At 49.5% G+C, this 16462-nt stretch overlaps 1 protein-coding gene across 1 annotated transcript in view; it reads left to right on the top strand.

Annotated features, from left to right (window-relative positions):
- TRAF3IP1 (TRAF3 interacting protein 1) overlaps positions 1-16462 on the top strand; it is a 119526-nt gene that overhangs the window by 81338 nt on the left and 21726 nt on the right. Inside the window, exons 16-18 of the mRNA XM_065413622.1 lie at positions 4326-4446; positions 4622-4658; positions 15869-15942. Coding sequence (XP_065269694.1) covers positions 4326-4446; positions 4622-4658; positions 15869-15942 — 232 coding nt within the window. The remainder of the gene's footprint in view (positions 1-4325; positions 4447-4621; positions 4659-15868; positions 15943-16462) is intronic.

The following is a 16462-nucleotide window of genomic DNA, read 5'->3' as shown; positions in this document are numbered from 1 at the left end:
CACCTCGCCATCCGCCCGGCCCACCGGCGGTTCCTGCGCTTCACTATCAACCAGCGCCATTTTCAGTTTACGGTCTTGCCCTTCGGCCTGGCAACGGCCCCGCGCGTATTCACAAAATGCATGTCCGTGGTGGCAGCTTTTCTTCGAAAAAGACGGATGCGCGTCTATCCATACTTGGACGACTGGCTCCTTGCGGGCCGGTCGGAGGCCGAGGTTCGCTCCCATGTGACGTTGGCACTACAGGTGTTCTGCAAGCTCGGTCTACTGGTCAATGTACCCAAGTCATCGCTGGTCCCCACGCAGAGACTGGACTTCATAGGGGCAGTCCTGGACTCAGTGGAGGCACGGGCGAGTCTTCCCGTATCGCGGTTCTTGGCCATTCAGAAGGTCGTGAGCTCCATCCACCAATTCCCCACGACCACGGCCAGATGCTGCTTGCAGCTTTTGGGGCACATGGCGGCCTGCACTCATGTAGTCGGACACGCCCGCCTAAGACTCAGGCCATTGCAGTTGTGGCTGGCCCAAACATATCGCCCCAACAGAGACCCCTTAGACCTGGTCGTGAAGATCCCGGCTCGGGTGTCGAACTCTCTCCGTTGGTGGCTCGATCGGCAGCAAGTTTGCGCAGGGGTCCCTTTCGCCACCCCGCAACCCGTTCTGACGTTAGTAACAGACGCGTCGGACCTGGGTTGGGGGACGCACCTGGGGGACCTGCGGACTCAGGGCTTATGGTCCAGGGAAGAAAAGTTGCTTCATATCAACCTGAAGGAGTTGAGGGCGGTTCGCCTCGCCTGCCAGACCTTTCACGCTACCATAGAAGGCCACAGCGTGTCAGTTCTGACGGACAACACTACCGCCATGTTCTACATAAACAAGCAGGGCGGGTCCCGGTCCTCTCCCCTCTGTCACGAGGCGCTCCTCCTCTGGGACTTCTGCATAGCCCATTCAGTCCACCTACTAGCGACATATCTCCCGGGGGCCCAAAACGGGTTAGCGGACCGTCTCAGCCGGTCCTATCACATGCACGAGTGGACGTTGAGACAGGACGTCCTGCATTTAATCTTCCGGAGGTGGGGGTTTCCCCAGGTGGATCTCTTTGCCACCAAGGACAACAGCCAATGCCCTCAATTTTGTTCATTCCAGAACCTCAGTCCGGGCTCATTGGCAGATGCCTTCGCAATTCCGTGGGGCGGGAGCCTGATGTATGCCTTCCCCCCATTCCCGCTCATCCACAGGGTCCTCCTCAAAACCCGCAGGGACAAGGCGACAGTCATCCTCATCGCCCCGGCGTGGCCACGCCAACACTGGTTCACGACCCTGTTGGAACTGTCCGTGACCACTCCGATCGCCCTCCCCCTCCATCACGACCTCATCACGCAAGACCGAGGTCGCCTACTCCACCCGAACCTACCGTCGCTACATCTCGCGGCATGGTTTCTCTCTGGCTAAACGATATGGAGCACAGGTGCTCCCATCAGGTCCAGCAGGTCCTCCTTGGTAGTAGGAAGCCCTCCACAAGAGCGACCTACCTCGCCAAATGGAAATGGTTCTCCCACTGGTGTGAGCCTCATCACATCCAGCCTCTGCAGGCCTCAGTCCCATCGATTCTGGACTACTTGCTGCACCTCAAGCATCAGGGGCTCGCCCCCGCCTCAATTAAGGTGCATCTGGCTGCCATATCGGCGTTCCACCCTGGGGAGTTGGGGGCTTCAGTGTTCTCTAACCCCACAGTAGCCCGATTCCTCAAGGGGCTGGACAAGGTGTTTCCCTACTCGCGCCCGCCGGTCCCTGCGTGGAATCTCAACCTGGTCCTCACTAAGCTCATGGGGCCGCCCTTCGAACCCCTGGCCTCTTGCTCCCTCATGCACCTCTCATGGAAGGTAGCGTTTCTCGTGGCCATCACATCGGCTAGGAGGGTCTCGGAGTTGAGGGCCCTCACTTCGGAACCTCCCTATACAGTTTTCTGTAAAGATAAGGTGCAGCTCAGACCGCACCCGAAATTCCTCCCGAAAGTGGTCACGCAGTTTCATACGGGACAGGACGTTTGTTTACCGGTGTTCTTCCCTAAGCCACACTCGGACCCAAGCCAACGCAGCTTGCATACCCTCGATGTCCGTAGGGCATTAGCTTTCTATCTAGAACGGACCAGGCCATTCCGCAAGTCGACTCAACTGTTCGTTGCCATTGCGGAGCGAATGAGAGGCCAACCTATCTCGACGCAACGCTTGTCGGCATGGATTGTGCTTTGCATACGCACGTGCTATGAGCTCGCTAACGTACCAGCCCCGAAGATCAGGGCTCACTCTACTAGGGCCCAAGCGTCCTCGGCGGCGTTCTTGGCGCAGGTTCCACTCCAGGAAATCTGTAAAGCGGCCACCTGGTCGTCGGTGCATACGTTCACAGCCCACTACGCGATCCATCATCAGACCAGAGAGGACGCGGCGGTCGGTAGAGCTGTGCTTCAGTCGATTATTCCTTGACTCCTACCCTCCTCCAATGGTAAGCTTGTGAGTCACCTAATGTGTAATGGACGTGAACAATCACTCGAAGAAGAAAAAACGGTTACTTACCTTCTGTAACTGTTGTTCTTCGAGATGTGTTGTTCACGTCCATTACACTTCCCACCCTCCTTCCCCTCTGTCGGAGTCACCGGCAAGAAGGAACCGAGGGAGGGTCGGGCCGGCAGGGATATATATACGCTAGAGCGGGGCGCCACTCTGGCGGGAGGGGAGACCCTGCAGGCCCGACGGGAGCCGCTGAGGGAAAAAGTTTCCGACGTTCGTGCACGCGGCGCGCGCACACCTAATGTGTAATGGACGTGAACAACACATCTCGAAGAACAACAGTTACAGAAGGTAAGTAACCGTTTTTTTGCCCTCTACCAGACTCCTGTACCCCACTGGTCTGGGTCTGTCACACTGTGTATATACAAAAAAGATAACCAAAAACAATGAAGGCAAGTGTGAGGTAAGGTCACACCAAGTGCTAGCTGCTGGCGGTAGGAAGGAACTAAGGGGGGGGGGGGTGTCGCTGCCCTTACATAATCATGGGGGGGGGGGGGCAGTGACAAAAAGAGCATAAGTACCGCCCCTACAGTTACTGCTAGGCAAAATTCTCTAACTTCGGTGAGCTGTGCATGCGCACACCTGAAACGAATGTCTTTAACCACTCAAAGAAGAACCTGAATGCCTGGCCAGTACCTCTGTCTTCATAGATTCATATATTCCAAGGCTCTGAGTAAGTTTCCCAAACCTGAGGAAGAGCTCTCTGTAAATTGGAAAGCATGTCTCTCTCTCACCGACAGAAGTTGGTCCAATAAAATATATTACTTCACCCACCTTGTCTCTCTGATATCCTTGGACCAAAACGGCTACCGCAACACTGCATAAAACAGGCCATAGAACTTCCCAAAACATTCTTAGAGCATATCTTTTAGAAAAACATCCAGTCCTGATTTAAAAATTGCCAGCGATGGGGAATCCACCACAACTCTTGTTCAATTGTTCCAGTGGTTAATTACTCTCACCAGTAAGAATTTTCACCTTAATACTGCCAGTCTATATTTATCTAGCTTCAGCTTCCAGCTATTGGATCTTTCTCTACTAGATTGAAGAGCCTGGTATTAAATATTTGTTCCCTGTGGAGATACTTATAGACTGCAAATTAAAGTTGGGCTACAATTGAAAATGGCATAAATTAGATTAGGAAGTAGAACAGTAGAACCTCAGAATTACAAACACTAGAGTTACAAACTGACCAGTCAACCACCCATAGACTCATAGACTCATAGACTTTAAGGTCAGAAGGGACCATTATGATCATCTAGTCTGACCTCCCGCATGATGCAGGCCACAAAATCTGACCCACCCACTCCTCGAATAATTCTCTCCCATGACTCAGCTGTTGAAGTCCCCAAATCATGATTTAAAGACTTTAATCCACCCACCTCATTTGGAACCGGAAGTACGCAATCAGGCAGCAGCAGAGACGAAAAAAAGCAAATACAGTACAGTACTGTGCTAAATGTAAACTACTAAAAAAAAAAAAAGGGAAAGTTTAAAAAAAAAAAAAAATTGACTAGCCAAGGAAACTGTTCCTGTGCTTGCTTCATTTAAATTCAGATGGTTAAAATCAGTGTTTTTCAACAACCCTAACGTTTTGTTCAGAGTCACGAACATTTCAGAGTTGTGAACAACCTCCATTCCCAAGGGGTTTGTAACTCTGAGGTTCTGCTGTATTAGAGAGAGAGGTGTGTGCTCTTCAGTTATGGACAACATTTGGTCAACATTTCTGTATGGTTTAAATTTCCATTGTCTTTCTTTCAGGAATGGCAGCGGTAAAGCCGTCTCAAATGTGATCATAGACAAACAGAATTCTGATGATGAAGATGATCAGTTTGTAGTGGAGGCAGCACCACAGCTACCTGAAATGCCAGAAATGGAAACGGTCTGTTAATATAACAAAACCCCAGCATTTTTGCTCAAATGTGTGTTCAGAGTTCCCTTAATGCTGTCCAATTTTTTTTTATTTGAGCAGTTTCTTATCTGGGATGCATGCATGCTTTAGATCACAGCGATATAAACTTCCTTATAACTAAAAGCTTTTACTTTTTCTTATGTAGGAGCCAATAGTGGAGCTGGATGGTGATGAGAAGCATGGTAAGTTTCTCTGGCTCTTCTCCGTTCTTCTGTGATTCATACTCTACACAGGATGTAAAAGAATCTTAAATAGATAATGGGAATAACATTTTTTGATCATGTTTTGATCTTGCATCTTGAGGGTATGTACTTCTAATTTATGCAATAACTTTAAAAAACAAAAATACAGAAACAAGCTATATAGCAAAAGCAATCTGTTCTTATTGTAACAGGGTAGCAGGATCTACAATCCAGGTAGGGATACAGATCTGTTAATGCATCCTGTTAGCAAGAGTTTAGAACCCTGCTGAGTAAATTCTGCTAACTTATTATGGTAGGTACAGCTGGTAAAGTCCATGGAGAACCAGCATATTATCAGATCAAAGTGAAACTGAACTTTGGTTTCAGTATGTGTTTGCTGCCAAGTTTTAAAGAACTGGCAGAAATCACTGACTAAGCACCTTGAACCAAAGTTTGTTGACGTGCTCAACCAGCTTTTTACAGCAATAGCCTCAGGTGCAGAAAGAATATTTTATTCATTTCAGTTTATTCAGCTGGTTCAATTCAATGACTAATTCATTCATAGTTGAGAAACTGGTTATGAGTTGAAAAAGCAGGGAAGTTTGTTTTCCTTCCCTAATCTATGAATAAAAACTACGGATGAAAGGATAAGATCTACTAGTTCTAAAATCTTGAAGGATATGGTGACCAGAAACAATTTGTTCTCTTCATTAATTACAGATAATACTTCCCTTTGTTTATTACATTAGTTTTAAATGCAAAACATCTTTGATAAACATTTTTTCTTACATATCAGCACGTTTAAAGTAATTTCATTTAATAAATAAAATGCCGTTTTTGTACATTTTTAATTGAATTTGAATTTCCATCCAAATAGAGATTGACACGCATTGCAAGTAAAAAAAAATTATTCATCATCTAGCAAATAAGAAATGCATCATTCACATTCCCCATTTTCTAACATAAAATATAAAACTTAAGAATCTAAATACATATAAGTTAAACTATATAATTGCTTAAATAAATGTGTATAATATAGTATATGCTCCTGGTTAGCAAAATAAGCACCAAAATTAGGAGAATGGCTATATTTAGTTGCAAATCAACATGTTTTAATGGTTACCAACCAATGAGAATCAACCTTTCTCTTTAGGAAGATAACTAAAAAGTACAAATGCAAAACAGTATTAAAACCGAAGATTTAAATCATGGTTTCCTATTTTGATTATTTAAATCCTGATTAAAATTGGTGATTTAAATCAATCCACCAGGCAGCTAGGCTTAATTAGTTTTGTTTTGCAGTTGTGACTGAGTTACCAGTAAAGCAAAGCCCAAGAAGGAGCTAAGTTTGGTATTATTATACAGCCCATGTAGACTTTCTTTTGAGTGTGGTCGGAACTGTCAGGTCACACTGATATAATAAGCAGCACATGTTCTCAGGAACTAAGCCTGTTGTCCTTTTAAATTATAATAATGCTGAATAGAAACTTAACTTCTGAGAAGGTCAACGACCTTCAGTCTTGCATCTGAAGAAGTGAGGTTCTTACCCACGAAAGCTTATGCTCCCAATACTTCTGTTAGTCTTAAAGGTGCCACAGGACCCTCTGTTGCTTTTAACTTCTGAGAAGTGTCTCCTGAAAAACAATGATCTAGATATGAGTTCTAATCTGAGCTCTACCACTGATCCATTTTGTGGCCTTGAGTGAGTCACTTAACTTCTGTCTCTGCCTATCAGGGACTGTGGTTTTGTGATTGCGGTAAGCCACCAAGGGGTAAATTCCCATTTTACATTGAGACAGTGCATGTACATTGGAGTTTTGCATCAGTGTAGCTACCCCAATACAAATATCTCTATATAGACAGGCCTTGGGATTGGAATGAGGATTGCCTAGTTTACAAAAGCTCCAGTTCAGCAAAGCACTTAAGCTTTTGAAAATTTTACCTCCCATGCTTAAGTGCCTAAGGGCTTGTCCACACTTAAAACGCTACAGCGGCATAGCTGCACTGTTGTAATTCTTCAGTGTAGAGACTACCTACTCAGACAGGAGGGACTGCACAGCAGAGGTAATCCACCTCCCTCAGGCTAGGTCTACACTACAGCGGGGGGTCGACCTAAGATACGCAACTTCAGCTACGTGAATAGCGTAGCTGAAGTGGCGTATTTTAGGTCGACTTATCTGGCTGTGAGGACGGCGGCAAGTCGACCGCTGCCGCGCCGCCGTCGACTCCGCTACCGCCTCTTGCCGCGGTGGATTTCCGGAGTCGACGGTAGAGCCATCAGGGATCGATTTTATCGCGTCTTCACTAGACGCGATAAGTCGATCCCCGATAGACCGATTGCTGTCCGGCGGGTAGTGAAGACGTGCCCTCAGAGGCGGTAGCTAAGTCGACTTAGCAATGTCTACATGGGGACTTAGGCCTGGTCTACACTACAGAATTAGGTCAACATAAGGCAGCTTATGTCGACCTATTTATTTCAGTGTCCATACTACAGCCTTGTTCCCGCTGATCTAAGTGCCCTGCTACACCTACATAATAACACCACCTCCACAAGAGGCGTAGGGCTTATGTCGATGTAGTTAGGGCAATGCAGTATCCGCGTGGACGCTGTGAGTTACTTACATTGGCTGTTGGCTGTCATTCTTGTCAATTTCATAGCTCCATGCTGGAGCCGTGAAACTGACAAGAAAACTGCTCACAGCTTGAGCTATTACCCAAGGGTGGGTGGGTGGCTCCAGCTAGAGCCTGGCTGTCCCCCAGGCTCCTGTCCCCAAGTCCAGCTGCTGCGCTGGCTCTCTGCCAGGAGCCCCGCGACACCAAGGCTCCCAGCTCGCCTCCCCCACCCTCCCCCGACACACTGGGCTCTCAGCTCCCTGCTGGGAACCTGGCAGCCACCCAGGCTCTAGGCGAGGAGCTCCAAGTGGGGAGCGGGGAGCCAAGAGCGTGGGGCGGGGGGGGGTTTGGGGCAGATGGGCTCCCAGCAGGGAGCTACGCAGAGCTGAGATCCTGGGCTCTCAGGCCCCCTTAAGTGTTCCTGGTGAGGAAGCACACCACCAACAGAAGGAGGACAGTGTGGACATGAACCACTGCAGTAATTGCTGCGGTAGCTGTAAGTCAACCTAAAATAGTTGGTAGTGTAGATATGCCTTTAGATCGGCTTAACTAAACCGCTCAGGGGGGTGGATTTTTCACACCCGAGTGACATAGTTATGCCAACCTAATTTTCTGCTATAGACCAGGCCTAACTCCTGCTGGTACTTAGGCGTCTAAGTCACTTAAACACTTTTGAAAATGTTATCCATACTTAAATGCTTAGGTCTCATTGATTTCACATGCTTAAGTGCTTAGCTGAATAAGAGCTAAAACTAGCTAATGTTTGCATAGTGCTTTGAAAACATAACATACTATCTAGGTATCAAGTAGTGGTGTTGTTTCTCACAGCCATAAGAATGTTATGTTAGAAGTGTGAGAAAAGATGAGAAAAATCATTTGGGAACTGATTCTGGGCTAGCCCAGCAATCTGCAGGGAGTTAGTTTCAGACTTCATATTCAGTAGCCCAGCATGGTCTGTGTGTGACCACTTCAGTTAACAGGAAAAATGAGTTCTTCTTCGAGTGATTGTTCATGTCCATTCCAAGCAGGTGTGTGTGCGCCGCGTGCACGCCAGCCGGAAGATTTTACTATAGCAGCGTCTGTAGGGTCGGCTTCGGTGCCCCCTGGAGTGGCGCCTTCATGGCGCTGTATATAGGGGCCAGCCGACCCCCCACCCCCTCAGTTCCTTCTTACCGCCGGTGACGGCTAGCTGGAACTTCGCTTGCTCTTCAGCAATCGTGGCAGTGTTCCGTTGTTGTTGTAAATAGTTAGTTAATTTGTTGTTTAGTGTTAACTTAGATATTAGTTGGGGGGTTTTCCCCAAGTTTTCGTCGCCCCGCTGGGGCATGCCCGGGTCCCGAGGGTTCAAACTCTGCCGGGACTGCGGGAAATTCATGCCGAAGAGTGACCCACACTCTTCGTGCTTGAGGTGCCTAGGGGAGAGCCACCAAAGAGATAGGTGCACTATCTGCAGGGCTTTTCACCCCAGGACTCTCAAAGATAGAGAGCAGAGACTTAAAGTCCTCCTAATGGAGGCGGCTCTGCGGCCGCAATCAGATCCCGGGCCTACCAAGCCGGCACCGAGCACTTCATCCTCGGTGCGCAGTGCCCCGGCACCGGAGATAAGTCGTGAGGCCAAGGCCCCCAAACCCCGGCACCGGAGAGAGTCGGCGCACAAGAAACCATCCTCGATGAGACACCATTCCCCATCGCCAGTGCCGGTTAAAAGGAACAGGCCGGTGAGGGAACACTCACCCCACCGGGACTCTAAAGGGCCGGTGCCGTCCACGAGTGCTACAGGACAATTCGCGCCGCAGACCCATCTGGCCATCCCGTTGACTCCCGCCCCGGAGAGGGTACGGTCGAGTCCGGAAAAGCCTAGATCCACGGACATGATGGAGGAAGTGCGCCTCCCATCGACGCCGGAGGCGTTCGAGGCCGCTTCAGACCTCTTGACCCTCCCAGTTCCGGCGTCGCCGCACCGGTGCAGAGAACCTCCGGCTAACGCTCGGCCCCATTATCAATCTAGGGGCAAACCAGCAATGCTCTCGCCGCGCTCCCCGCGCCGCGCCACTTTAGCGGCACCGGTGCAGACAGCACCCTCTATGGCGACAGTGGGTACCGGGCCTCCTATGTCCTACTACTCAGAGACTTCGGACTCGGAGGTGGACTCATACTGCTCTAACAGATCGAGGAGTAGGCGATCGTCCTCGCGTACGAGTACCCAACCGTACCCACCGCAGTGGCAGCAGCAGTGGCAACCGCCCCAGGGCCGTTCTGGACGCCGTGGGCCTACCACCAGTCAGTGGGTCAGGCGTACGGACCCCGCTCACGAGCCGCATCTGTTTCTTCGACGTCGGCGGCACCGCCGCTAATGCCACCACCACCGGCACCGCCGTCTGACAGGAGTGTGCCACAAAGGGACACGGCACCGCCTAGCCAAACAACGGCTCCGACGGGGACCTTGCTCCCAACACCGCAGGCACCGTCCAACACACCTCGTCGCTCAGTGTCGACCCCGGTACCGGCCGCGGTGCCGCATCCCGAGTCTGCACCGGCCGCGCAGCCTGAGTATCGTGTGCCGCAGGCCCTCGTAGAGGGAGAGGGGGTAGATGAAGGCCCTCTTCAAGGGATCTCTTCCTCCTCATCTCCGGATGAGGCAGTAGCGGGAACTTCAGCGGCACCGGCCCTAGAGGACAATAGGATCCTCCAACAACTGCTTACTCGAGCAGCCCAAAGCCTCTCGATCCAGACTGAGGAGATCGAGATGGACACGGATCCGGTGATTGATATCCTGACCCCGTCAGGCCCATCCAGGGTAGTCCTACCTCTCATAAAGACCATTACGGACACAATCCGCACCTTGTGGCAAACCCCTGCCTCATTGGCCCCTACGGCCAAAAGGACTGAGAGGCGATATTTCGTTCCAACCAAGGGCTATGAACATCTTTATACACACCCTCCTCCAGACTCCCTAGTGGTGGATGCCGCCAACCAGAGGGAACGCCAGGGTTTCAAGGGGCTACGCCTAAAAATAGAGAGGCCAAAAAGTTGGACCTGTTCGGGCGCAAGGTATATTCAACGGGGGGCCTGCAGTTGCGCATTGCCAATCAGCAAGCCATAGTGAGCCGGTATGGACACAACACGTGCTTGGCTTTGTCTAGGTTCACGGACCTCCTTCATCAGGAGTCGCGAACCGAGTTTTCAGCCCTGGTTGAAGAGGGGAGATTGATTACCCAGGCTTCCCTCCAGGCGGCCTTGGATGCGGCCGATTCAGCCTCATGCACGTTGGCGACTGGTCTGGTCATGAGGCGCAGAGCCTGGCTTCAAGTTTCCGGCCTCCCTCATGAGGTCCAACAAACAATCCAGGACCTCCCCTTCGAAGGGCCCACACTCTTCTCGGAGAAGACTGATAAGAGGCTTCATAGCCTAAAGGATTCATGGACCACCCTCCGTTCATTAGGCCTACACACCCCTGTCACCCAGCGTAGGCAGTTCAGGGCACCGCAGGCCCCTCGGCCGTACCAGCCTCAAAATCGAGGGGATGCCTTGCGCAGAAGGCCAGCAACAACAGCAGCCCTTCGGCCAGTCATCTGCCCAACCAAGGCCTACACAGGGGCCTAGACCACCATTTTGATCGCTTGGTCAAGGACGACCTCCCAGTCAGAACCCTGGATCCGTCCAACCTTACCTTCTCGTCACGTCTGTCCCCCTTCTATCGTGCGTGGGCCCGGATCACATCAGACGCTTGGGTGCTTCGCACGGTAAAGGAGGGATATTCTATCCAGTTCTCCTCCCTCCCGCCCCACCAGCCCCCCTCCCCGTCCCTCTTCAGGGACCCCTCTCACGAGCAACTTCTACTTCAAGAAGTTCAGTCCCTCCTCGCATCAGGGGCAGTAGAGGAGGTTCCTCAGGAGCTGCGGGGCAAGGGCTTCTATTCTCGATATTTCCTAATACCGAAAGCGAAAGGGGGCCTCAGACCTATTCTGGACTTGCGGCATCTCAACAAGTTTGTGAAGAAGCTCAAGTTCCGCATGGTCTCCCTGTCCTCCATCATTCCTTCCATGGATCCAGGAGACTGGTATGCCGCCCTCGACTTAAAGGACGCATACTTTCATATTGCGATAATCCCTCAGCACAGGCGTTACCTCAGGTTTCTCGTGGGCAACGCTCATCTACAGTTTACGGTTCTGCCCTTTGGTCTGCCAGCAGCCCCAAGGGTCTTCACGAAGTGCATGGCAGTCGTGGCAGCCTTCCTGCGCAGGCAGGGGATCCAGGTGTTTCCCTACCTGGACGATTGGCTCATCAAGGGCAGGACCAGGGCGCAGGTGGAGGCTCAGGTGGTCTTTACCAGGCAAACCTTCTTCGCACTCGGCCTCTTACTCAACGAGGCCAAGTCCACACTATCTCCAACCCAAAAAATCGAATTCATAGGAGCAGTTCTGGACTCGACACACGCCAGGGCATATCTCCCAGAGGCCAGATTCCGGACTATATCCAACATTATTCTCGGCCTCCAACGTTACCCGACCACCACAGCAAGAAGCTGCCTCAAATTACTAGGGCACATGGCGGCATGTACCTACGTGGTGAGACACGCCAGACTCAGACTGCACCCACTCCAGTTTTGGTTGGCAGGGGTTTATCAGCCAGTCAGGGACTCCCTAGAATCAGTGGTGACGTTACCTCGGCCAGTGTTGGACTCCCTTCAATGGTGGCTCGACCCGCGGGTGGTCTGCGCAGGAGTTCCTTTCCTCGACCCCGAGCCCTCCCTATCCCTGGTAACGGACGCATCGGATCTGGGATGGGGTGCACATCTGGGCAGCCTCAGAATCCAAGGCCTTTGGTCACGAGAGGATCTTTCGCTGCACATCAATGTCAGGGAATTACGAGCTGTGCGCCTCGCATGCATAGCCTTCAAATCCCAGCTGGCAGGCAGGTGCGTTTCTGTCCTCACAGACAATACTCCAACGATGTTCTATATCAACAAACAGGGTCGTGCTCGCTCCTCTCCCCTTTGCCTGGAGGCCCTGGCATTATGGGACTTTTGTGTACAGAACGTAATTCACCTGACAGCATCCTACCTCCCGGGGACGCACAACGGGCTCGCAGACGCCCTCAGCCGCTTGTTCCAGGGTCACGAGTGGTCTATCCGCTGGGATATAGTTCTCTCAATTTTCCGGCTCTGGGGTCATCCCCAGGTGGACCTGTTTGCCTCCAGCGAGAACAGGAAGTGTCGTCAATTCTGCTCCCTCATGGGACGCAGTCCGGGGTCCCTAACAGACGCCTTTCTCCTCTCTTGGACAGACGGGCTATTTTACGCCTTTCCCCCGATTCCCATGATTCACAGAGTAATCCTCAAGGCCCGCAGAGATCACGCTCGGCTCATCCTGATAGCGCCTGCGTGGCCGCGCCAGCACTGGTACACGTCTCTCCTGCACATGTCTATGCGGGTGCCACTCAGGTTGCCCCTACTACCAGACTTGATCACACAGGATCGCGGTTGCCTCCTTCACCCGAACCTGGAGTCGCTCCACCTTACAGCCTGGATGCTCCATGGCTAAACCCCGTGGAGTTGCAATGCTCTCATCAGGTCAGGCAGGTCCTTCTGGGTAGCAGGAAGCCCTCAACAAGGACCACGTACTTGGCCAAGTGGAAGCGCTTCTCCCTCTGGGCCACACAACGGGGTCAGGCTCCCTTGCTCGCCCCGGTCCCTCTCATATTGGACTATTTGCTACATCTGAGACACCTGGGGCTGACTCTCTCGTCGGTTCGAGTACACCTTGCTGCAATCTCGGCGTTCCACCCTGGAGAGGGGGGTACCTCAGTGTTTGCGAACCCACTCGTTGGACGGTTCCTTAAGGGCCTTGACAGATTGTTCCCGCACATCCGTCAACCTGTCCCTGCTTGGGTCCTCAATTTGGTCCTGTCCGTCCTCACAGGGCCTTCCTTCGAGCCGCTGGCTTCGTGCTCGCTGTTTTATCTTTCATATAAGGTCGCGTTCTTGGTGGCTATCACATCAGCCCGGAGAGTGTCAGAACTCAGAGCTCTAACATCTGAACCCCCATACACCATCTTCCACAAGGACAAGGCCCAACTCAGGCCACACCCAGCGTTCCTGCCTAAGGTGGTTTCCCCAATTCAGATGGGTCAAGACATTTTTCTCCCAGTGTTTTATCCGAAACCACACTCCTTTGCGAGGGAGCATAGGCTGCATTCCCTCGACGTTCGCAGGGCTCTCGCTTTCTATATCGAAAGGACAAGATCCTTCAGGAAGTCAACCCAACTTTTCGTCGCCGTGGCCGACAGGATGAAAGGGCTCCCGGTCACGTCACAGCGAATCTCGGCTTGGATCAGAACCTGCATCCGGGAGTGCTACAGTCGGGCCAATATACCAGCCCCGCCTATCACGGCCCACTCCACAAGAGCGCAGGCCTCTTCCGCTGCGTTCCTGGCCCAGGTCCCAACGCAGGAAATTTGTAGAGCGGCCACCTGGTCCTCAATCCACACCTTTACGGCGCACTACACCATCACGCACCAGGCCAGAGATGATGCTGCCTTTGGCCGCGCAGTCCTCCAGTCTGCAGTGACCTCCGACCCCACCGCCTAGATTCGGGCTTGTGAGTCACATGCTTGGAATGGACATGAACAATCACTCGAAGAAGAAAAAATGGTTACTCACCTTCTCGTAACTGTTGTTCTTCGAGATGTGTTGTTCATGTCCATTCCAATACCCACCCTCCTACCCCTCTGTCGGAGTATCGGCAAGAAGGAACTGAGGGCGTGGGGGGTCGGCTGGCTCCTATATACAGCGCCAAGAAGGCGCCACTCCAGGGGGCGCCGAAGCCGACCCTACGGACGCTGCTATAGTAAAATCTTCCGGCTGGCGTGCACGCGGCGCACACACACCTGCTTGGAATGGACATGAACAACACATCTCGAAGAACAACGGTTACGAGAAGGTGAGTAACCGTTTTTTGTCGCTACATAGTGTCATTTAAATGAGAATTTCGGAAGGACACTGTACCTGAAAGAAAGTATAGAAAACAGTGCAGAAAACCTCCAATATTACTGCATTGTTGTGCTAAAAATGAAATAAAGTGCTTTTGAAGGGGAAAAAAAACCCTTTCAACTGTTTGATTGCTGAGTCTTAACGGACTACATCTCTAGATGTATAACTCTATTTTAAAACAGAATAAATTAAATGTCTCTTACCTAACAATACCTGAGTGCTGTTTCCTCTTCTACAATACACACCTAAGACTGTATAGGAATGCAGGTAATACCTTGTGTTGCTTTAGGTACTAATGATAACATTAAACGTTGCAGAAAAAACCAGAATCCTGCAAATTCTGATCTTCATAGCTATAAAAAGCCTGTTGGGCGGTGCACCATGGAAATATAATCTATAATTCTGTCAGTATGAATAAAGTATCCAATTCAGATGGTTGTCTCTTTAGGCTGAGTTCAGGAGACATGTTTTGTCACTAAATAATTTAAATGTTCTTGTGGCATGTTACTTTAGCCAGCAGAGTGTACCTCTGCATGACTGACCGATTTAGAGTAAACTTTGTAAAAGTGTACAAATAAATCTGCACAAGCAAGTTGGTTCTAAACATCATTACGCTTATTCTTTATCCCAAATCTCATTTATTTAGTTTCTCAAAACCTAGAATCCATTGTAATTTTACTGGACCTGGCTCATTTGAGAAAGGTGTTTTCCTAAATGTCCATATGTAAATTTTGCACTTTGTAAAGGAAGGGCATAGAGATTAGATGATCCATATATGTAGTCTGTACAGCATTTGGTGGATTGTTCTGAATGAAAAGTGCTATATAAAGGTAAGAGATTGTTATGATAACATATAACTCAAGAGTGTGGCTCTACACCTTTAGTGAGCTATACTTTCACATAGTTTTGTGTTGATTTAAATAAATTTGAAAAAATTAAAACCACCTTTTCTCTTTGATATTTTTGCAAAAGGAAGGTTTACTTTAACTATCACCTACTTTGGCTGGTTCAGGTTGCCTTTAGGTCAACAGTTCAAAGGCTAGAATAGTAGTCTTGGAAATACACTGTTATAACATGAGGTAGTTTGTTTGACAAAAGTAATTCATTTGGGGATGGTGTCCGTTGGGCTGTTCCCATTTATCCTTCTCCTATCCATTACCCTCCAGCCACGCAGATTTGGATGTGGCTCCTCCCATAAAGCCTTTATCCTTGCTTTGACCACCAGGCGAATGGGTTCAATTTAAGAGTTTAGATGTTCCCTCTTTGGCAGTTCAACGCAGAGGAGCAAAAGATTCACCTTGGTATGTGCCTCAGGAAGATGAATGAAGCCCAGTAGGCCTCTATTATGATTCTATGACCTGACTTGATTTCTTTCCTCTCCTCCATCTCCTCTCTGGTTGTGCTGTGTAATGTACTTGCTACTACACAATCATGGCATCGTATAGAGATGGGATAGAGTAATGTACTAGAATACAGTTAAAGCTGGTCTAAAATCAGTTTTCATTGAACAGAATTAAGTGACCAGGTTTTAGATTAGTTTTCAGATTATTTACAACAGTGTTTTAGTGTCAGTAACCAGCACTAAAAGAACATTGATCTTCAACAGGTGGTCTTGTAAAAAGAATCTTGGAAACAAAGAGAGATTATGAGACATCGCAACAGTCAAAGTCTACAGATAAGGTAATGTGATAATGGGCTACAAAGACTTGTCATTCACAAATGTTTCAGTAGTGACCTCTCTTTCGTCCGTGCATTGTTTTTTCTTCCCAGTTTTCTTTTCCTTACTTATCTAGTTATTATCCTTGATTTCTTAAATTCATCTTTGTGTTTCTCAAATTATGTCAAGCTTTCCATATCAGTCTTTGCCTTTCTCCCTTTTTTCATTCTGTTTTTGTATTTGTTACCGTACTCCTTTTTCATGTCCTTTATTTTCATTGTTAGCTGGAAAATGCAAAAAAGACAGGACAGGGAATGAGGAAAATAAGTGAGTCTCAGAAGATAGTGACATCTCTCATTTTGCTACTTATCAAATCATACTCTGGTCAGAGCTCTATAATTGAATTAATCAAGAAAGCATCTTTGCAGCAAGAGAAGCCAATGAGTTTTATTAATTTCAAGCTGCTGTACTTGTAATACTGCTTCAGTTGGGAACTATATGAGGCGTGCTCTGTGTGTTTGCATAGCTGTAATGTTTTGATTC

Source organism: Emys orbicularis, chromosome 11 (genome assembly GCF_028017835.1).
Source record: "Emys orbicularis isolate rEmyOrb1 chromosome 11, rEmyOrb1.hap1, whole genome shotgun sequence".
In the NCBI taxonomy this organism is placed as follows: domain Eukaryota; kingdom Metazoa; phylum Chordata; order Testudines; family Emydidae; genus Emys; species Emys orbicularis.
Note: the sequence above shows the minus strand (reverse complement) of the source record. Positions and strands in the feature narration are given on the sequence as shown.